General features: G+C 45.1%; 1 protein-coding gene across 1 annotated transcript; it reads right to left on the bottom strand.

The window, feature by feature from the left end:
• Positions 1 to 511: 511 nt before the first annotated feature.
• On the bottom strand, positions 512 to 21,225 carry PIAS4 (protein inhibitor of activated STAT 4). The gene is made up of 10 exons (XM_010164684.1): positions 20,793 to 21,225; positions 13,605 to 13,689; positions 11,181 to 11,222; positions 10,691 to 10,781; positions 10,197 to 10,325; positions 10,004 to 10,109; positions 6,286 to 6,359; positions 5,973 to 6,133; positions 1,737 to 1,867; positions 512 to 778 (listed from the first exon to the last, which is right to left on the bottom strand). The coding sequence occupies exons 1-10, from the start codon at positions 21,223 to 21,225 to the stop codon at positions 573 to 575; spliced, it is 1,458 nt and encodes a 485-aa protein (XP_010162986.1). The 3' UTR covers positions 512 to 572.
• Positions 21,226 to 22,368: the final 1,143 nt, after the last annotated feature.

The raw sequence follows: 22,368 nt of genomic DNA, 5'->3' as shown, positions 1-22,368 counted from the left end.
CCATCCCTCCATCCCCTTCCCACCCCACCCCCTCTCCGGACTCATAGGTCCAGCAAAACAAAAAAAAAAAACCCCTTTTTTGATTAATTAAGGAATGGTTATTTAACAAGACATTAAAAATGCACACAGCTTTGGAGATGCACGGGAGCTGGATGTCCTGGAGATCTGCAGGTTGAACGCCACCGATTCAAAGCGCCCCGGCGAAGGGCGGCAGAGACCAGCGGGCTGTGGGTTCTGCCTGCCTGGCTTAAGACACTTTCCTTACTTCAGACTCCAGTTCAGGGTCAGGCTTTGAGTGGGGTCGTTTTCCAACCAAGAAAGCAGCTCAATGGTTTGATTTTTTCTTTTGTTGTTTGTGTTTTCTTGAGGTTGGTATTATTTTTTTTTCTGTTTTTTCTTTTTTTTTTTTCTCTTTTTCTCTCATTTTAACGATTAATTTGGAATAGGAAAGTCAAAGGAGATGAGGGAGGAAGGGAGATGAGGTGGGAGAGGACGTTCTCTCCCTCCTCCAGTTTAATAAGCACCAGAGTATTCAAGTCTGTCCATTGTGAGATTCAGAGCTGCTTCCGCAGTCAGCAGGCAGAAACTAAACCTTTCTCATAAGAGCAGCGTCGTTTTGGTTGGGGTCCCTCATCATCGTCATCTTCTTCTTCATCTTCCTCCTCCTCTTCCTCCGATGATGAGCTGTCCAGTGTTAAATCTACAACGTCGGCAGTGGCTTTGCCATTCTCGCCGTTGCCGTTAGGAGTGGGCAACAGCCCGTTCACATCTGAAGAACCTGAAAGAGGTGGGGGAAGAAAGAGAGAAGATGAACCAGGACTCTTCAGGTCCAGTTGAGGGGATGGTCTGATCCTCTTGGTCTCTCACAGCCATGTGGTAACTTGGAATATTCCAGTTGGAAGAGACCCTACAATGATCACTTGGTTCAACTGCTCAAGCACTTCAGAGCCAACAAAAAGTGAAGGCATGTTCTGAAGGACATTGTCCAAATGCCTCTTAAACACTGATGGGCTCTGGGCACCGACCACCACCACTCCAGGACCTGTTCCAGGGTCTGACCACCCTCTGGGTACCAAAGAGCTGCTTCCTGATGGCCAGTCAAAAAGGCAAAGGGGTGCACGAAACAAACTCCATTCAAGCAGCCACCTAGAAAATGAGCTGATGCCCCAAACTTGATGCTCTCTCTGGGGTCAGGACTTGTCACAGCGCCCAACAGCACCTGCCTGAGAACGGGGAACTGGCTTGGCCATGCAAGAAGCTGCACAACTACACTGCCAACCCCACCAGCAGACATCTCCACTGCTCCAGGGACTGGCCTGGCACGGGCTGCCCACCAGCCAGCCAGTCCTCCCAGCCACAATCCTCTTCTCACCACAAAAGCAGAGCAGTGCTGTGCCGGGCCGGTCGTGCCGCTGACATTTCAGGGGTCGATGCAGAGATTCATCTGCTGACAAACCTGCTCGATGCTGAACTGGCAACAACCCAGCTCTGCAGAATAAAAAAGACCAACCAACAACAAAACACGTGTGCTGAGGCCTCCTCTGCAGGGATGTGATGCACCCTGGCCATGCTGTTCGGTTCTGGAGAGGCTGAAAATTAAGGGGTGACCCAGGGGAAGCTCCCCAAGAGCCAAACTCATGTTAAGGTATCACATAGTTTTTCCCAAGCCAAGTGGGGAACTAAACTGTGCATATTTCCTGCAATAATTTAAAGTTTTTAGCCCCAGAGATACTCACCTAAAACTAATATTGGACACTGAGGGCTGCAGCTCCGCTCTTTCTCAGCTCTGATGGGACACCAGGAGCCATCCACCAGATACTCTATTTCATCTGCATCTTCACATTCTGTCAGGATCTTTGACAGGAGCCTGGACAGGAGAAAAGATGTCGCCTATTTAAGCTCAAAGCAATCAGCAGAATGTATTTAATGATGGACCAGCAACCTGGATCTTCACCTGAAACAGCCCTAAATTTCAAAGAAATGTGGTGTTAGCAGAAGGCTGCCAAAAAACCAGTCCTCAAAGCCAAGACTGGTTTAGTTCCCATAAAACAAGCAGAGGTTCTGACAGTGCAAACCATCCCAGTCCCTTCTGACAACGTACCCAAACCAGGAACTAACCTTTTAATTAAGGGCAATTAGGAGACAGTCTTGCCTCTTCACCCAGTTTCCCCAAGTCTGTGGCACCACTTCCCAAGCCTGATGCCCCATCTAGAGCTCTGTCAGGGCTGGTGCAGGTAAACTCACACTGAGGCATTAGCAGAAGACAAAACATCCCATGACCTTAGGAAATAAACAATCTGACAAGCAGCACTTCACTTCCTTCCTGTTTTTATTCCCCAAAGTCTCCACAGCAGCCACCAAAATATACGCAGCCTCCTGCAACCAAAACCCACCACGTTCAGCACTGACAATACACCCAGAGCAGATACCTCCATGTCAGCCACCTCTTGTTGCAGAGACTAACCAGAATAACTAGTTGCACTAACCAGTAACCAGTCTTATCTGGGCTCACTGTGCCCCAGAGGCTGGGTACTTCTTTGTTCTGATATGTCCCACCACTCACCTGAGATGTTTATTGGTAGACACTGTTGGAACCATGGTTGTACCAGGTCTTACTGACCTCTAATCCAGAGGTTTAGATTTAGACTTCAAAAAGCAAAGACATTTCCTTTCAGGACGAAGGAGAACTAACAGCACAAACTCTTACAAGCTTGAGAAAACTCTTTGTGCCACGTTCATGGGAGAAAGTTTCTGCTTTCTCCCAGTTCGAGTAGGAAACGCATTTCCCCAGACAGTCCTGTCATCCAGCAGAGCAACCACCAAGGCTGCAACTCCCAAAAAAGCTGATGAGGCCCAGAGGATCTCAGACTCCACCAACCACCTCCCTCCTCAGGAGCCTACGCCCCTTTTTTGACTAACACCATCCAGCTGTGACTGCCAGATTCCCTCCAGCTTCCTTTCAGAAGGAAGCTGGAGGGAACCTTTCCCTTCATCCAACAGAACCGGCACTAAAACTCAAGTTGTGACCACTGGCAGAGCAGGGACTAAGAAATCTGCTGAGCCTTCACCAGTGATGACCTTCCTCCTCCTCCTCCTCATCCAGGAGGGACACGTGCACTGCTGACCTGTGGAGGTTCCACAATCCAACCCCTCATACCTTCTCCTTCAGTCTCAGCAGCCTTGTTAGAGATCTCAAAGGAACTGGATTTTCCTGTCGGTGTTGGCCAGGGGACAAAGCAAACAGGTTACCTGTGCCTGGGCTGCTTCAGAACGTCTACAAAGTCACAACCCCTGGATCAAATCAGTCCCTACAAACGCAGCAAAGCTCAGAACATTATCAGCCTGGTCCTGGGAATGTATCACCCAGGCAAAGACTCGTCTGCTCGCTTCCCTGCCTTGTGTGCCAAGGGAGCTGGATTCACCTCAACAATTTCTCTCTAAACTCTCTCCCTACTTTTGAGGGAATCTGCATTAGAAGACAATTAGACAACCTGCGAGGGTGGAGATCATTTTCCAGAAGCCAAGAACCACACATCTTGCTCCACCAGTCCTCAGGGTTGCTCTCAGCTTGGCTAGCACCACTATGGATGTCAGTGGTCCCAGCCCATCAAACAGGCTCCCTGTATTTTGAGGCAACAAAGCTTCATCTGGGTGGTGGGTGGAGATCACATTAATTCACTCCTCGCTCCTTCCTTTACTCCTGGAAAAAAGCCACGCTGTTAATTGTGCTCTTCTCTAGAGACAGCCTCTGGAATCCACACTTCTGGAGCTGACAAGCATGGTGACCAGCTTTCTGGTTTGCCTCAGGTGGCCCCGGCTACCAGCTCAGCTCCTTCTGCAGTTTGCACACAGGACTCTGTCTGCCAGGTCTGCAACGAGGAGAGGGAGATCTCCTGGATTTTAGAGGAATCCTCTTGGCACACAGCTGCATTTTTAAGCTTTTCAGTATCAAATCTCAATCAGAAACATGAGCATCACCTCCAAAGTGTTCCTGTGAACTGTAACACTCCAGCTCTCAGAGCTTATGGCAAACCCCCTGCTCTTCTTTTTGGGGAAAAAGACAGAATAAAGTAACTCTAGTCCAGGGATAAAGGAAACACCATTCCCACGTGGACTGAAAACCAGGTGACAAGTTGAGTGACAAGTCTAAAGCAACCCTGCCCCAGTTCATGGCCAGAGGATCTCAGCAGGGCTCAGGGAATGCATTTCTTGTCTCACCCTCTTCCAGTCACTGTTTGGAATTGAATTCTGCTTTAATTCCCTCCTGTGCTTTTACAGCACTACCCCAACTATGTCCTGTTTGAAATGAGACAGTAGAGAGAGGACATCCCTCGTGCACAAGAGACAGTGGCTGCCTCGTTAGGAACACAGAGGATGGGGATGCTGGTGTGGTTCTGTCCTCTGGCCCACCACGGGGCAGGCAGTAGCCCCAGGATGGCAGACAGACCCAAATGCAAAGCTGGGGTAAAATGTCATGGTCAGCCCTTCACAAACAGACTCTAAAAGTGCTGTTATCAAAAGCTGGTTCCCTCCCAGTGTACCCCATTTGCCTGACAAGGGCACCAGTGTCCCCTCCCACAGCAAGGCGGGTGGTGACACCCAGCAGGGAGCCCCCTGAGCACCCCAAGGTCCTGCTGCACAGGCTCAGCCTGCTCACAGGGATCAACCACCACTGGGAATCCCCAGAGGAATCATGGCAGGAGGCCCAGTGAGACCCACAGAACCTTCAGCCTGGACAATATTTCCAAAGCGTTTTCATTCTGTCCCTGCAGTGCATCTCAGCCTGCTGCTTTTTTCCACTACAGTCAGGTAAAACACAGAAATAGTCCCTCCTGCAGCATCCTTCCCATCCCTGACCCCAAGATATTCAAAATGGTCACAGAATTTGTACTGGAACAGTCACACAGACTCCAAACTCTGCATTCTGTACCTCAATCTTGGGGGCTCTACGTTGCAGGATGTTCTGTTTAACAGCTGGCAGAGAAGATCCCCCAATCAAATTTACAGAGTGCCAAGAATCACTTGTGAGCTGATGAGCACCTCACACTGACAAGAAAACAGGAAGATGTTTCCTATCCAAAATCACCTTATCAGGTGCTTATAAAGCAGTTACACAGAATCACAGAATGTCAGGGATTGGAAGGGACCTCAAAAGATCATCCAGTCCAACCCCCCTGCCAGAGCAGGAACCTCAATGAGATCACACAGGAAGGCGTCCAGGCGGGTTTTGAATGTCTCCAGAGAAGCAGACTCCACACCCTCCCTGGGCAGCCTGTCCCAGGGCTCTGGCACCCTCACTGGAAAGAAGTTTCTTCTCAAGTTGAAGCAGAACCTCCTGTGTTCCAGCTCACACCCATTGCCCCTTGTCCTACCATTGGGCATCACTGAGAAGAGCCTGGCTCCATCCTCCTGACATTCACCCTTTACATATTTATAAACATTAATGAAGTCTCCCCTCAGTCTCCTCTTCTCCAAGCTAAAGAGCCCCAGCTCCCTCAGCCTTTCCTCAGCAGGGAGATGCTCCACTCCCTTCATCATCTTGGTGGCTCTGTGCTGGACTCTCTCCAGCAGTTCCCTGTCCTTCCTGAACTGTGGGACCCAGAACTGGACACAATATTCCAGATGTGGCCTCACCAGGGCAGAGTAGAGGAGGAGGAGAACCTCCATGCAGCATGATATCGGGCAACCAAGACGGTTAGATGTGTGGGTTCATCAGCTTGATGAAGAACAAGGATGTAAATGCTTGATTCTCAAAATGCTTTTGTGTAATCCAAGGGTTAAGAACAGCAGACAAACAGTCAAGCTTTGCTCTAACACACCAAGACAATTAAATCAGAATATTACACACCAGCAGATTAAGCTTCCAACTTTGTTTTGAGGTGAACTTCAATCAGATGCACAAACCCAAAGGTAAGATGCTGCATCCAGTGGAGAAAAACAAAGGGGTTGAGGACAGAGGAGTAAGCACTCACCCATCAATTATTAGCTGGTCGTAGGGCGCTGGTTTGTCACACACAGGACACATCCATGTGGGTTTTTTCTCATTCATCTGTAGGTAGAAGACTGCATCAAAGCACTGCAGATGTGCACAGGTCTCCGCCCGGCACGGGACAGACAGCCGCATCTTCACTAGCTGTTGAATCAAAGAGCAGAAGATCAGAGATAAAACCCACCCAAACTATCCCCAGACAGTTCTCCTACCAAACAGAAAGGTTGCAAAGCTGGTCTGGCAGTAGAATAGAATTTCTTGACAAAACCAGACTAAAATATATTGCAAAGACTTACCGGACAGATAAGAGAGACACGAACACCCGTAGTAGCAATTTCACTGTCTGGATCCAAGCGTAGCTTCTCTTTTACTGTAGTGAGAGCAGAGAGCACAGAATTTAACAGATGCAAACCTTGGAAACAAGCTGTAGCTCAGGTCAAGCAGCTCACTGACAGCCCTCAACTGTGTGCGAGTCATTTGCCCCACAGATGACAACCTCTGCCAGTCAGGGACAGTGGACACAGGAGGCTGAAAGCTGTTGTATTGGACCAGGCTTGTGCAACCTGCAGAGCTCAGCAGAGATGCTGCTTGGCTAGTCAAAAACCTTGTGTGTGATGTTAATCATTTCATGTTAATCTTACATCAAGGCAGCCAACTAGGAGTTAACTTTGTCCCTCTTTGAAGGGAGTTGAGACACCCACATACCTGGACTTCCCGCAGGGAGGGAAAGAACGGATGGATAGAGCTCTAGCACATGGCAAGACTTCGGGAACAAAGTCAGTTTAGGCTGATCTGGTCACTAGCATAAGCACACTGGATTTTATTCCCTTCCAAGATCAGTGGCAACAGGGTTAACTGCCTCCCCTTGCCCCTTGAAATTCAGAGAAACTCCCTCCAGAAGTGAGCAAACATGGGACACAGTCAAACTGACAGGAAACCACATCTCAGCGCTTCTCCACCACTTCTCATCACTCCTCTTGGGGTCTACAAGAAAGCTGGGGAGGGACTTTTTCTAAGTGCAGGGAGTGATAGAACAAGGGGAAATGGCTTTAAACTGGAAGAGGGGAGGTTTAGATGAGATATTAGGAAGAAATTCTTGGCTGTGAGGGTGGTGAGCCAGTGTCCCAGGTTGGCCAGAGAAGCTGTGGCTGCTCCTCCCTGGAAGTGTTCTCGGCCAGGTTGGATGAGGCTTTGAGCAACCTGGTCTAGTGGAAGGTGTCCCTGCTGCTGGCAGGGGGGTTGGGACTGGATGAGCTTTAAGGTCCCTTCCAACCCAAACCATTCTATGATATAAACAAGCCTCCTCTTAGCACTACTGGGCTGTAACTCTTCAGCTCATATGCTGGCCAGCTCGTTTCTTCCAGCAGAGTGTTTCACAGGAACCACAAACAGACCCAGAGGTACCAGGGCAGACAGCTCAAAGAAGAAGGCAGCCAAGCAAAACCAGTCACCAGCAGCGATCCAGCATATATTTGTAAAGAATCAGATGTTAGGAAAGGAGGTAGAAAATCCTGCCCCCCTCCACCCCCATTGCTGCATCCTGAAAGGAAAACCCAGAGGAGCTGCAGGCAAATCAAACAGAGCAGCAGAGGCGCAGGTCCCACACGTGCACCCAGATGTGGAATCACGGCAGAAAATCAGCTTTAAACTACTGCTCAACTCCTGAAGAGTAGCTGCTGCTAACGCTGCTGTCTGAACAGGCCTCTGACACTTCCATCACCATTTGTCTTTGGAGCAAGTCAACCATTTCTTTTGACCTTTTCAGATCATAACAAGACGTCTCCGGACAATGAGGCTACACGGCATTTTGCCACACACAGCTCTAATTAAGAGAGTGACTTCTCAGATGTGAGATTTGGTGTTGTTTTCCTCCCATTAGGAGACTTTTCATCCAAGTTTAATTTTTCATAAAGTTCTTTGTAAGAATATTCTCTGTGCATCAATGATTATGATTCATGGGAAGGAGGAATGGGTATTTTCTAGGATTTCCTGATTAGAATCAAGCTGGTTTAAGACTGCTTTGGGATCCGCAGCCACGCATGTAAGCATCTCTGTTTTCAGACATTGCTCCTATACTAAAATCAACAGAAACATAGACAAAAGAAGATGATTCAGCCCCAAGATGCCATCGAAGTGGAAAGGTAGCTTTAGTGAGTACTGAGGGATACGGCAACGAACGTGAAGTGGAATTCTTTGCAGAAGAGACCAGAGCTATAAAAGCCAAGTTTACAAGCTACTCGTGCTTGCCAGTTTCAGATGTCCAAACAACTTCCAAATAGTAACAGGTCAAAGGAAGTGAAACAAGACAACCTTCCTATTTGGTTAAATTTAAGGTCATCAAATGCAACTCATCTCTGCCCTGAAGTCCAGCCAAAGCTGTTAGTTATCTGTCTCAGGAGAACTGGAGGCACAAACTTGTTACTGAGTGGAAAAGGCAAGAGAGCTGCTTTCAGAACTTCTGCCACTCTCAGATCGAGGCCAGCCTGTGAGTGCTCGCTTTGAAGAGAGCAGCAGATGCTGCTGAGCCTGGTTTCAAGAAGGGGAGGTTTAGATGAGATATTAGGAAGAAGTTTTTCACTGTGAGGGTGGTGAGACAGTGTCCCAGGTTGGCCAGAGAAGCTGTGGCTGCTCCTCCCTGGAAGTGTTTGTGGCCAGGTTGGATGAGGCTTTGAGCAACCTGGTCTAGTGGAAGGTGTCCCTGCTGCTGGCAGGGGGATTGGAACTGGATGAGCTTTAAGGTCCCTCCCAACCCAAACCAGTCTGGGATTCTATGATTAAGTGTGAAGGGTCAGAGAACAACAAGAGGATCCTCTGCAGTTGAGGACAGCTCAAAAGCCAGCTTCTGCTCGCAGCGCAGCCAGAGCCTCGGGCTTCTGAGGATGGCAGATATTTAACTAATGGAAATTTTAATTTCTTATGTCAACAGCTAAGTGCTGGCTGTGAGAGTGGTCCAGTATGATCAAGACTGGCACAGACACCATTTGGTGTGACACACAGATATGGAATTGTTCAGCATTTTCTGGGGAAATGGAACATTTAACATAAAGATCAGAAGTTTGGCTAAAGCACCGATGTGTCCCAAAATGTGGGTTATGCCTCTGAAGGCTGGACACACCTGAAATCACCATCTCCCTGATGAACTACAATCTATCTTCAAGATTATGGTTCTTACACTGGATAAGAGGTTTCCATGACCTGAATAATGTGTTTTAAAGACCATCATGATCCATGTTGTTAGTTCTCTCACGCAGAACTAAATAGCAAGAACGCTCTCTCCAGTAACATTAAATAACTGGAAATCCTCCAGACTCCCACGAGCTCCGAGTCAGACTCTACCTTGGAAAGGTAATTTCCCCTCATTTTCAATATCGTTTTGCATTTTGCCTCATACCATGATGATTTACCTGAGTGGTCTAGGATAAGCATCTCTCGGGATCATCTCTTCTCTGAAGCTCTCAACGCATATGAAAGTGCTGGTGATGAAACCCCGCTGCCAGCCCCCAGGATTCACGGGGTTGGGGCAGCAGGACATTTTCACCAGGATCCCTTCGCTCCAGAAATCTCCTTTGGAAATAGTGCGGGGTCAAGGCTGAGGTGCTGTGGTAATGTTCCGTCAGCTCATAATTACTCAGGTGAAGGCATGAAGCCATTCTCATCACAAAGACACTGGCCCCTCAGCGGCACTCACCACGATACGACCTGGGGACAAATTCTAAATCCAACTAAAATGATTCAGAGCTTCTGCAGAGCCAGAGGAAAGAAACACGCACCGCAGAAGCGCTGCACTCGCACACAGATTGGGGGTGATTTCACGCCACTGACACACAGCTTAGCAAGTCTGTTCAAATACAAAGTGTTTAAAAGTGTTTTGATATAAACTAGAGGAAAGGAATGGTAGAAAACTTGGCAGCTGTTCCCAAGCATGTTTCTAGCAGGGCTGGCTATCAGGAGTACTGCAGTCTGACAGGCACACAGAGGACCTCCCCGAGCCACCTCCCAAGCAGACACACTCACCAAGTGCTTTGCAGAGTTCTGGATGTTTGATCCCAATGGTTTTCAACCTCTGCAGCAGCTCTGCTGAGGTCATCTGCCGCACCAAGTACAGCCCCACGGAATAGCTCTAGTGAGAGAAGGATGAGAGAGAATGAGTGAGGCTGCTCTTTCACACTCATCTGTGCAGTCCTGAGACATTTCCTCTGGCACTCACCTTCCCGTAATTCCCCCAGGTCACAGTGATGCGGTTGGTCGCTGCAGACAGGTACATGAGATGGGTGAGGTTGATGGGACGACAGGGCCTTTTAGGTTCCACTCCAGGTTTGTTTGATGGATAGTAGCCCTAAGGCAGAAAGATTATATAGATATATATAATTTATTTATTTATTTATTCCCATTCAAGATCCTCCTATGTGGGTGCATCTATTCATCAGCTTCACCAAACCCTACCCACCCACAGTTCTCAAGGAGCGGGCTAGAAGGGAGCTGAACAATCAGACCAAGAGCAAAGTAAAAAGGATCAAGTCCTTTTGCAAGAACAGTTTATTAACAACAGAGCTAATCCATTAGAAAGTTAGCTTTAAACTAAGCAGTGCACTTTTATACTTTGGCTTCTTGTCTTGCATTCATCAGGAAACCAATTTCTTTCTAAATTACGTAAGTCCTTCCAAAATTGCAAGGTGACAGCTCCTGGCTGAGCTGACTTACCGGCACGGAGCAGTAACTGTGATTCACTTTCACTGCGATGTTTGGAGGGTACTGATCCTCCTGAGGAGAACTAGTGTCTGTGTAACAGATCCTGTAAAGAAACAACACATCTCTCAATATCCCCATGCTGTCTGCACGTTCAAAGCTCTCTGTACATCCCAACAGCTACCAGCAGTCAACCAGCACCACACCAACCCGTGCTCCCTCATCTGGTCAAAGCAAACTCGATTCCACCCTGCTCTCCCAGATCAGATGTAGGTTTGATACCTGGGCAGCAAAATCTGACACACTAACTCAAACAGTACGTGCAGGAAGAGGTTAGAAAGGAGAGTTTAAGATGTTTAACAAGTTAGGTGTGTGAATGAACAATTTACTGTGAGGTATCTGTGTAGCTATGAAAACCACATTGAAAATGAGTAAATTTTGGTAGTGCATTCCCTCCTCTCCTGTTCTGCCCCTGACATTAAATCAACTCCATGCTCAGACATACCTTAGCACAACCTGAACTGATTTCACACCGGGTTGCAACTCCCTAGTAAATGAAAGAAGAAACAGAAACTTCAGATTAATTATGGAAAAAAACCCCAACCAAGCAAAACCACATGCAAAAAAAAATCCCCAAAAAACCCCCCCAAAACTCAGCTGTCACCTTTGCCAGACTCCAGAGTTTGAGTTCTTTTTTTTCAATAAGCCTTTAAAAAATTAATTTAAATAATTTTATCTGACTTGTACAATTCCCTCTGCAAATATCACTGGTCCTGTAGTATTTTTTTTTTCCTAATGCACCATCCTACAGCCTTTCTCTGGGTTTTCAAAACTGTATAGAAGTGTTTCATGAAAGACCCCAACGTGCCTGGCATCCTTCTGCTGATCTGTAAGCATTTATAAAAACTAGGTTTTAAGGTCAGCTCTACCTGACAGTTTTTCTTTGAAGATTCTCTTTGTTCAATTATTCAGCTGAAGCTGTTCATGCAAAGCAAGGAATCAAGTATTATGGCACCAGGAGAACAACTGTTAGTATCACTAACTACAGTAGTACTATTACTAACAGGATTTCAACTGGTATCAAGACAGCAACACGTCCCAGAACAAGGGTGTTTTATTAGGAGTCTTCACACACAGGTATAAAGAATATTCTGATTTCTGCACAGGATGCAAGGCATTAGATAAGATCCCCAAATTAGTCTTGATTTGCTTCTGAAAGCGTTTCAAATTCCATCTCAGTGTTTTAGTATAAATGTTTTGATTTTATGGGTTGAAGGGATGGAATCTCAGCTCAGCTGACAGGCAGGAGGAGCTGCTGCTGCGGAGGTTTTAGCTCAGGGGGAAACACATCTGGACACCAGTCACAAGCAGTGGAAGAAGAGGGACCTGCACAGAGGGATCATTCCAGACTCACGTTGAAACCCCTGCTAGGAAATATTTAAGCTGTATCACTGACAGGGACAGTTTTCTCACAAATTTGAATGTATGGAGAAAAGAGTGTCAAGAGTCACCGACAACACGTGCAGTCTTGTATAGAATCCCAGAATCCCAGACTGGTTTGGGTTGGAAGGGACCTTAAAGCTCATCCAGTCCCAACCCCCCTGCCAGCAGCAGGGACACCTTCCACTAGACCAGGTTGCTCAAAGCCTCATCCAACCTGGCCGAGAACACTTCCAGGGAGGAGCAGCCACAGCTTCTCTGGCCAACCTGGGACACTGTCTCACCCCCCTCACAGCCAAGAATTTCTTCCTCACATCTCATCTCCATCTCCCCTCTGCCAGTTTCAAGCCATCACCCCTTGTTCTGTCACTCCCTGCCCTTGGCCAAAGTCCCTCCCCAGCCTTCCTGGAGCCCCTTCAGGTACTGGGAGGCCACTAGAAGGTCTCCCCGGAGCCTTCTCTTCTCCAGGCTTAACAGCCCCAACTCTCGCAGCCTGTCCTCACAGCAGAGCTGCTCCAGCCCTCACATCATCCTCGGGGCCTCCTCTGGACTCTTTCTAACTGGTCCTTGTCTTTCTTATGTTGGGGGCTCCAGAACTGGAGGCAGCACTGCAGGTGGGGCCTTACAGAGTACAGGGGGAAAATCACACCTCCCTTTGACCTGCTGCCCACGTTTCTCTTGGTGCAGCCCAGGATATGTGGCTGCATCAAAATCACCCTTAAAGGCTTCCATGGGATATAATTTCCTCTCTGCTAAATCTTCAACCAGGTTCCCCTGCCCGGCTTCTGTTGCCCTACACAACAGTAATCAAGCACTGGATATTCCAGAAACAAAAATCTTTCTCTGACTCTACGATAAAAGTCCATTTTACCGTGAAGAGGAATATTTAAAGGTTTTACACTTAGTTTTGGAGAACCTCTTCTGAGTCATTGTCCTTCCACAGCAGCAAGGACCAAAGGAACAAGTCAGCAGAAGAGGAAGCCCTACTGCCTGCCCTGACAGCTCTTAGGCATTTCATTGTTTGAATCAAAAGTTGTATCAAGACAGAGGTCAGGGTAAATCCTAATGGGTGCAAGATGTTTTCTTATGCAGTTACTATAGTATCCTTTAGAAGGAGGAAGCTTTCTTTCAGATGCAAACAGTGTTACACGGGTAGCTTTTGAACTTTGGATGCAAAGAACAACCTGCAAATATTCATAATACAAGCTCAACAGAGAATTCAGGTCATGGACAATTTCATACTGCTTTTCCTGCCCAAACCTACTATTCAAAAGCCAGATTAAAGGAGCAGAAGTGAAACTGAAGAGACTTAGATGGATAAAATCATACCTCCCATCTCACCCAAAGCGATTTGCTTTACGTGAGAAGGAGTCTGTCTGCTAATATCTTCAAACTGTGTTTCTTTACAGGGACCAAAAGCTTCCACAGAGAGGGAAAGCAGAGGAATTAGTTATATTTTCTTCAACTGTTAATACCCAACGAGAAGTACCTGGAATTTCTGATCAACTCCACTTGTCTCGGTGTTAATGCAAAAATACACGGACTTTCCTGAAGCTTCTCATTATTCTGTGGAACTAAAGAGGAAAAAAAAAAAGACTGTACATCAAACCAAAATAACATCTAACTCTTCTTACATCACTAAGCACAAGGTGATTTATTTTATCTTATCTTTAAGTCTTGTTTTCTCCCACACAGCTGCACCAGAACTCCAATCATCATGTGTTTTGTTAAATCTACTGTTGATTACAGCTTGGCTGGGCTGTTTTGCTATTAATATTCTAATATTCTGTGTAATAGTACACAGTGGATTTGGACCTGGTTTGGTTTGAGTTTGTTTTGTTGTTTTTTGGGTTTTTTTTCTCTTTTTCCTCTCCTCAAATAATCAATGAGCCAACAATCTTGTGTTCCTATAAGAATGAACCACAAATGGCATCACAGTGTGGAGACTAGAACTCAAAGAAGCATGAGGAGAGATCTGTGTGTGACATGAAAGCATGAAACCACCAGATTGAGCTGATCCTGGAAAAGAAAGGAAACAACAACAAAGAAAGATCAGCTCAGATAATAAAAAAGCAGCACAAAAAAACAGCTGTAAGAGACAAAATGTGACTTAAACACGTGACCTTGAGGGTGCATTTATAGGTAGGGTGTCACAGCACTCCACCTTCAGAAACACTGAAGTGAGAATGGAGCATTAATTGTCCTTTTACCCACTGACAATTTTAAGATTAAATGCATTTAACATGGTTAAAATGAAGCCTGAGATGTGAGAAACTTATATTACAACTTCTGCTTAATACCTTTTATTAAATTCAAAGATGTTTTTTATTCTCAGTGTATATTTCCAACCAAAGTTGAGGCCCTGAGCTGGTGAAAGTCACAGTGTAAATGCTAAGAACAAGAAGTGATAAAACAGCTTTTTTTTTTTCTCCCTTTTCAGCAAGAATTGGGTGTTTTTCTTCACTTCAATTGCTAGTTTATTCAAAGCCAATCTACCAGAATTTGAGAAGCAGAAAAGTGCTCTTTGCTGTCTATGAATATGATGAGATGAAGGAAGGATAAAGCCTCAGCAGCTCTAAGATCTTGGGAGACACGGTGACAATCTGATTCACTGACTATTGATAATTCAGCTTTAAAAATGCTGAATAGAAATTAAAAAAAAACCCCAAAGTATCTTTACAGACTTTTAACTGATTTCCACCTTCCATCCAAATGCTTCTTGACCAAAACAACCAGTGAGAAGTATTTCACAAGGACTGTTATATTTAGAAAGTGATGAATGATAAGAACAAAACCATTTTAATATTATTGCTTAAATAACTGTCTCTAGACACACTGTCCTTCTGATTGTTCAGCTACACCAAGACAAAGCAAACCTGATTAGGAAAACTGAGAAGCTGTTCATGTTTTATTTGGCTTTTCTATCAGCTCACCCTTCTTTCACTAAAAAAAAAAGCACCTGGCTGCTAGAATCAGGTGTCTGTTGGAGGATGTGACCACAGCCAGAAATCAAAACTTGTGAAATAGCCAATAAATTCCCCATCATCTCTCCAGTAAAATATTCTAGTATCAAAACGAGCACATCAGTGAATTTCAAACCAGGTAAGTTTTGCTCAAGTGAGCAGATTAGAATCACAGAATCCCAGACTGGTTTGTGTTGGAAGGGACCTTAAAGCTCATCCAGTCCCAACCCCCCTGCCAGCAGCAGGGACACCTTCCACTAGACCAGGTTGCTCAAAGCCTCATCCAACCTGGCCGAGAACACTTCCAGGGAGGAGCAGCCACAGCTTCTCTGGCCAACCTGGGACACTGTCTCACCACCCTCACACCAAAGAATTTCTTCCTCACATCTCAGCTCCATCTCCCCTCTTTCAGTTTAAACCCATTTCCCCTTGTTTTGTCATTAACTGCCCTTATGAAAAGTCCCTCCCCAGCCTTCCTGGAGCCCCTTCAGGTACTGGGAGGCCACTAGAAGGTCTCCCTGGAGCTTCTCTTCTCCAGGCTGAACAGCCCCAACTCTCTCAGCCTGTTTGGTGTGTCACAGCTCACTCCTGTGACACACCAAACAGTGGCTGACAACACGAGGAGCAAGTGCTGCTCCAGGGCTGAGGCTGAAAGACCATCACGACCACGTACAGGATACGATGGTCAGTCAGCACAGTGGCCACGAAGCACCAGCTACGGATGAGAAACGCAGTTTGACTGTGCAACCAGTGCTACAGGACAACAAAAATAGAGTCAAATGCCCTCATTTCTCAACAGTTACTTAATTAATAACTCTCCTCTTTGTGCAGGGAGCAAGAGGAATGAGCAGCAGCAGCACATGCTCCCTGTTTTCTTTATTTCTCACTGTGAAGATGTTTCTCCAGGTAAGGACTGAGCGATATTTCTCCACTGTGCTCACAGAAAGTCACACAAAGGACTCAAATCTTACCTGGATAAAATAAAAAAGAGCTGAAGGGAAAACAAAAATCAAAGAGAGATGGACTCAGGATGTGTTCCTGCACCTTGCTGCCAACAGCAATCAGAATTGGATGCTTTGGAAGAAAATTCAAGAGAATATGCCCTAAAAAAGTGGAAGAAAAACCTCTCCAGGACAGACCTGTGTAAAGACTCAATTCTCCTTCAAAATCTTAATGCTGGAAAATCAAATCAAATCAATAAAATAAAATAAGCCCAAACTCCAGGAGGTGCCAATATTTTTATGGTACCTCGTCAGCTACTAATTTCTCTGATGAGCAGCCAGAAAAGAAAAATGAAGGTTTTTAAAGCTAAATATTTTAAGATAACTTGAGTTTCATTCTTTCTCCAGGACACAACGCCTCAGCACACAACTCAGCTCCTTGACTTGTAAAACAGCTGCTGGGATCAATTTATTTTAACAGTTGACAATAGAAGGAAATAAATTTTTAAGACTTGAGCTTGATCAGCAATCCTCAGAATGAGTCAAGACATAAAACTTCCAAAACCCAAAAGGATTTGGCAAACTGTATTTAAGATTTTAGCCCAATGTAATTGCAATGGATTCCTGTCCTGAGAAGCCAACCTCATCTGCAGTGCTCACAGAATAAGGACTACACTGATTTCAGGGGTTTAGGGTTCCCCTGCACCAAGCGTATTTTTGGGTTTTTTTTAGGTTTTGGGGTTTTTTTTACAGGTAACATTCCCCACTATTATAATTATTGGGCAAAGTCACTAAAGGTGAAGAAAGAGAGATGATATTGTCATCACTATGGCTGGAGATCCCAAAGGTCAATCAGCCAGAGATGAGCTGCTGGCAAGAGGCTTCTGTAGGGCTGAGGAGCTTGTTGTGAGTCCTCACCCACATCCCTACACCTCCAGCACAGCCCATCTCAGAGCACAACACATATATATATATATATATATATAGGTGGGGTTGATTTTTTCCCCTCCTTGGCTACTGGAACTCCTCTGATTAGACTGAAGGTCATTTGTGTTGATGCAGGAGCTTGGGGAGATGGGGCAAGTGGACTGTAGGACATTTTTTATTTCTATAAGCACTGGAACTGCTCATTTTAATGCACAGCACAGTTTGTTGAGGTGGATATAACAGTGTGAGCGTGTGCTTTAGCTGGGATTTCTTGGAGATGGCCCAAGGCAGCGGCGTTTGCTCTGCAGGCAGGGGAAGGAAGTTGCCTTTGCCACAAAAATTGGTGGTGCTGTTTGCAGCCAGTGAAATCTGGCTTGAGAAGATGGGGCTGGAAGAGTAATTTGACTACTTACACATCAGAGAAGAGCAACGGCAGGTGTTATCAAAGAGAAAAACCCAAACAAAGCTTGTTGACATTGACAGTGGCAGGACCTTCCAGCCTACGTGGCCTTCTGCTCCCCCAGCTGCACCTCGAGATCTGCTTTGGCATAACTCCAGGAGAAGACCAGAAGCCTCAATATCTACAGCAAGTACAGGCTGTCACAGCTAACAACAACAAAAAAACCCCTATTCAGAATTCCTTACAGCACACTACTGCTGTAAAATAAAATTAAAAAAAGCTATATTCACATTGTTTTTACCCAAAAAAAAGTGCAGGAGGATAAATACACCTATCAGGAGGATAAATACACCTATCAGCGAGGTGCTCGAAGAGCACAGAGCTCACACAAATACTCCACTTGTTATCTATTTAAAATACAACGCAGGGAAGACATTCAATCCCTCTGAAAAAGTAACTGATCAATCTTAATTTTAAGCCTTACCTACCCCCAGAGAATTGCAGTGATTTCAGTAAATTAGAAGATGTTCTTCCACGTTGAGATCCTCAGAGCAAAGCAGCAAGCTGTGGCAGAAGCTGTTTCCATGTAGATAACTCAGATGCTAAACTCAAGACTTAAATTGACAGAAATTGGCCATGTAGTTACCAAATATGAGATATTAGCTGGTTTGCAACGGACCTGATCTGCTTTTAGCAGAAGTCACCTTTGTCTACAAGTCTCCCAGTAATTTGATAGTCCTTCAGGGAATCTGCTTGCCTACAGACCAAATTAGGCATCATGCACCTCACCTTTGATCTCCAGGCAATCATCTCAAAGAGGCAAGAGAGGCTTTTCATTAAGAAAGATGCTTCCAGTTGAAGTCTGGAACACATAAATTAAGCTCCCCCTACTCCCATCAGGGCTATAGGCTTAAAATACCTCTTTCGTAGGCTGGGGAAGTAGGGAACTACAACAGCAGCGAGGTGTTTCTAAATGGATCCAAGATCTTAAACCTCTTTCAGGTACTTCCCACCTTATGAGTTTCCAAGGTTGGCAAAGAACTTAGGTTTGGTACAAAGGCAGAATGTGAAATCTGGGCAACAAAACATGAACTGGTGCAGCTTCCCTATGGAAAAAACCACTCCATTTCCCTCAGAGTGCTTTGTTTTATCATCCTTCCACACATACAAACCTCACTTCTAATGTCAGGAATTATTCCAGCACCCAGCTGTTGCAGGTAGCAATGGGGAGCAGCCAATATCCATGAAATAACACCAAAATAACCCCAGTTTTCCAGAGAAACAAACACTCCTTTATTCACATCAGCACGGGCAGAAGGAATTATAGTTGCAGGTCAGGTTGGGAAAATTAAAACGAGGGTGTAGAAGATGTTGTTGGGTTGTGAGCAGCTGCCTGGGCCAGTGGAGTTTGAACATCTGTTCGTAGGCAGCTACTCGCCATCAATCCCCACCAGTGAGCAGAAAACACCCCCATCAAAAGGAGAAAGGAGTCAAATGTGCTCCAGGGAAGGAGCTGGCCCCAGGGAGGTGTCAGCTAACAGAGGTGAGACACTGGATTTAATGAGAACCCCAGTTCTGTTCTGATGTAGGAGATTTAATGTCAACTCTTAACCAGATCTGTTAATCACACTCAGTATATCCAGACTCTTCTCCTCTCTCTGGATGTTTCCACCTCCTGAAAATTTGGGGTTTTTTCTTCAAAATACAACATTTGCCTTCCTGACTAACAAATGCCAGCCCATATTTAAGGCTGCACTAACCCACTCCCCAAACAGCACTTAGAACATTTTAGCTTTACACTGGCACTCACCCATCAACTCTTTAAATGGTCACAGCATTAACACATTTAATGCCTCCAAATGAAGATGAAAATTATAAAGTCTGATGAATTGGTCCTTTTTTTTTTTTTTTTTTGCACTGCACAATCATATCTTAATCTTTTTTTTTCCCTCCAAATCCACATCAAACGATTTTTTTTTAGCAAAGACAGAGCAACTTCCCAAGTTCTAGATTCATTTTGTAGTGAAGTCTGATGTTACTACATTGATTTTATGAGACACTGTGGCTCAGCAGACTACTCTGAGCTTCTATGATGCTTCTCCTCTGACCATGCTGCCTTTGCTACAAGAACATCATATTTATTTAACATCTGTGACAACATTCTTTGCTTCTCAGAATTAAAATAAGGAAAAATCAATCTCCAAGCCTCAAAGTGGGAAAGAGCACTTCTTGTTTTCCTAGTTGTCCCTCAAAATACACAGCATCACACACAAATAACTGTGACAAGCATAAAAAAAGTCAGAAATACTGTTTGATGTGTGTATCACCCTCTAAGAATCACAGAACCCCAGACTGGTCTGGGTTGGGAGGGACCTTAAAGCTCATCCAGTCCCAACCCCCCTGCCAGCAGCAGGGACACCTTCCACTAGACCAAGTTGCTCAAAGCCTCATCCAACCTGGCCAAGAACACTTCCAGAGAGGAGCCGCCACAGCTTCTCTGGCCAACCTGGGACACTGTCTCACCACCCTCACAGTGAAGAACTTCTTCCTCACATCTCATCTCACTCTCCCCTGTCTAAAATCAGTAGGAGTTTAAGCAGCTCTTTAAGGGAAAGCATTCACTGTGCACCAGGTGGTTTCAAGCAGTTCACATCATCATAGAATCATAGAATGGTTTGGGTTGGAAGGGACCTTAAAGCTCATCCAGTCCCAACCCCCCTGCCAGCAGCAGGGACACCTTCCACTAGACCAGGGTGCTCAAAGCCTCATCCAGCCTGGCCGAGAACACTTCCAGGGAGGGGGCATCTACAACTTCCCTGGGCAACCATCTTCTTCATCTCTTCCATCCAGAGGAGGCTTTAGGTCAGGTATTTTAAGCACTGATAAAACAGCATGAATGTAGAATATGCCAGCACACTTGCTTAGCACAGGTGTGACACCAACACAGAAAGATTTGCATCAATTCAGTGCCAAATCATGGAGATCCAAGACAGATTGTGATTCAGGGCAAAAAGACAGCGACGTGCAATGCGGCGGTGTTTCCAAGGAAGGATCTGAAAGCTCCAGCCAAACAAGAGGCAACTTTCCACCAGGCTAAAAACTAGATTATTCCTGTTAAAACAACTGCTGGAGCTTGGTGAGATTGAGGTCTCAGTTCTCTCTCAGGATAAAACAGCCCTGTGAGTGCACAGGACAAACTTATCAACTGTGTGTTCCTGAAAATTTCAAATCACATCTCAAAGTGACCACACTCCTTAAAAAAAACCCCATATAAATATTCTTCTCTGAACTCTGAGGGGGCAGAGAGGAAGCCATCCACCACACATCCCCTCTGTCACACAACTTTACAGACCCTCAAACACACCATTACCTTTTTGACACTTAAACCCACTCCCCTTTTCTCTCCCCGAGTCCGTCATCCACGCGCCAAGGTATTAAAAACTCACCTAATTCTGTCGGCTTCAAGAGTTCATCCAGAGTGGTATAGAAAGGAAGTTTCACCAATCGAACTTCAGGCTTTGTAACTTTAGGTGGTAACCTTCCCAGTCCGTTAAGATATTTCCCATAAAGAGCAGGATAGTCAATATTAGTGGTGGAGATAGAAGTCCGAGCAACGGTGCTCCCGCGGTCGTAAGATGAATGTATGGAGAGTGGTTCAGGAGACCTGTGCTGCTGAGGTTGAGGCTGAGAGACTTCAGAGCTCTTCTTGGCATAACGAGTCTCATAGAGCTCCTTAATTTTCTTGAAAACTTCAGGGCTGCAATCAAATTGGACTAATTGCAAAGCTCTGGTGACTAGTTCGTGTTTAAGTCCGCTTTTACTCCTGCCAACAAAACCCAGCAACATCTGAAGATCTGAGACTCGGAAACTCATCACCATGTTCTAGGGGGATAAAAAACAAATAATTATAAATGTTCTTACAGTTATATTTATATAAAAAAAGCAGCAAAGTGTCAGTTCTCACTCTAGTCTATAACTGGAATCCAAAATATCAAAATAATTGCTTATAAGACAGACACCAAAGCTGTTCAAATCAGCTGTTATCACCTGATTAACATCCCATTTCTTAGGTACTGGCTTGAGCAAAGCAACAATTTAATTTGATTCCTTTATATTTAATTTTATATATTATTCTAAAATATATTGATGATATTTTAATTTGATTCCTTTATATTTAATTTTATATATTATTATAAGATATATTTATGATATTTTAATTTGATTCCTTTATATTTAATTTTATATATTATTATAAGATATATTTATGATATTTTAATTTGATTCCTTTATATTTAAAGGAGAGCATCAACTGAAATATCAGTAAAATCAGAGAAACACCACGAGAGGCATCACATTACTCAAAAATCATTTGGGATAAATGCTGAGCGTCCTCAAGATAGGGAGACTGGAAGGAAAACATCTCCAGCAGCAGGTCCCACACATGGAAAAGAACATTAATTCCTTCAGCACAGAGGTTTAAAACATCCAAACTTCCCCAGGTACCTTTGGGTAACAGATCTCCATCAAAAAAATCATCTGAAAATGGGATTAGTGTAAAGCAAAGGAGGAAAATAAACATGAACTGGAAGGCAGGTGATATTTAAGTGCATTGAGACCGACAATCCTTTTGCACTGCATGTCAGTGCACCTGTATGGGCAAAAAAACCCTCCAGAATCCTTCTTATATACACAGGATCTTTAAAAAAAATTAATAAAAATTAAAAAACAATGTATTTTACACTATGGAAAGATCTGAAAAGACTCCTAAAGAGAGCAGCATGTTCCCATGAGAACAATGCCTCCACACGCTGTTTGGGTGCTTTGCCAAGCACTCCCCCATGGTCACAGCCAGCAGCTGCCTTTGCTGTTGGACTGGAATTATTGAGTGAAAACAACCTCTCTCCATCTTCAAAAATTCACCCTCTTGCTGCAGTGGAAACTCAGAAGGTCTATAACCATCAGCAGATTCAAAGACCACAGTATAACACATGGCAACTTTCCACCAGGCTAAAAAGTAGATTA

This window comes from Antrostomus carolinensis, unplaced genomic scaffold (genome assembly GCF_000700745.2).
Source record: "Antrostomus carolinensis isolate BGI_N321 unplaced genomic scaffold, ASM70074v2 scaffold37473, whole genome shotgun sequence".
NCBI lineage: Eukaryota > Metazoa > Chordata > Aves > Caprimulgiformes > Caprimulgidae > Antrostomus > Antrostomus carolinensis.
This window is presented reverse-complemented; position numbering and strand designations above follow the sequence as displayed.

What these genes read in the sequence shown, in the direction of transcription:
- PIAS4 (XM_010164684.1), bottom strand. Translation starts at nt 21,225, where the DNA reads ATGGTGATGAGTTTCCGAGTCTCAGATCTTCAGATGTTGCTGGGTTTT. An exon ending in ACAGTTACTGCTCCGTGCCG is followed by an intron (nt 10,326 to 10,690) that starts GTAAGTCAGCTC and finishes TTTCTGCCTTAG; the next exon opens with GGCTACTATCCATCAAACAA. An exon ending in GTGTCCAATATTAGTTTTAG is followed by an intron (nt 779 to 1,736) that starts GTGAGTATCTCT and finishes CACCTCTTTCAG; the next exon opens with GTTCTTCAGATGTGAACGGG.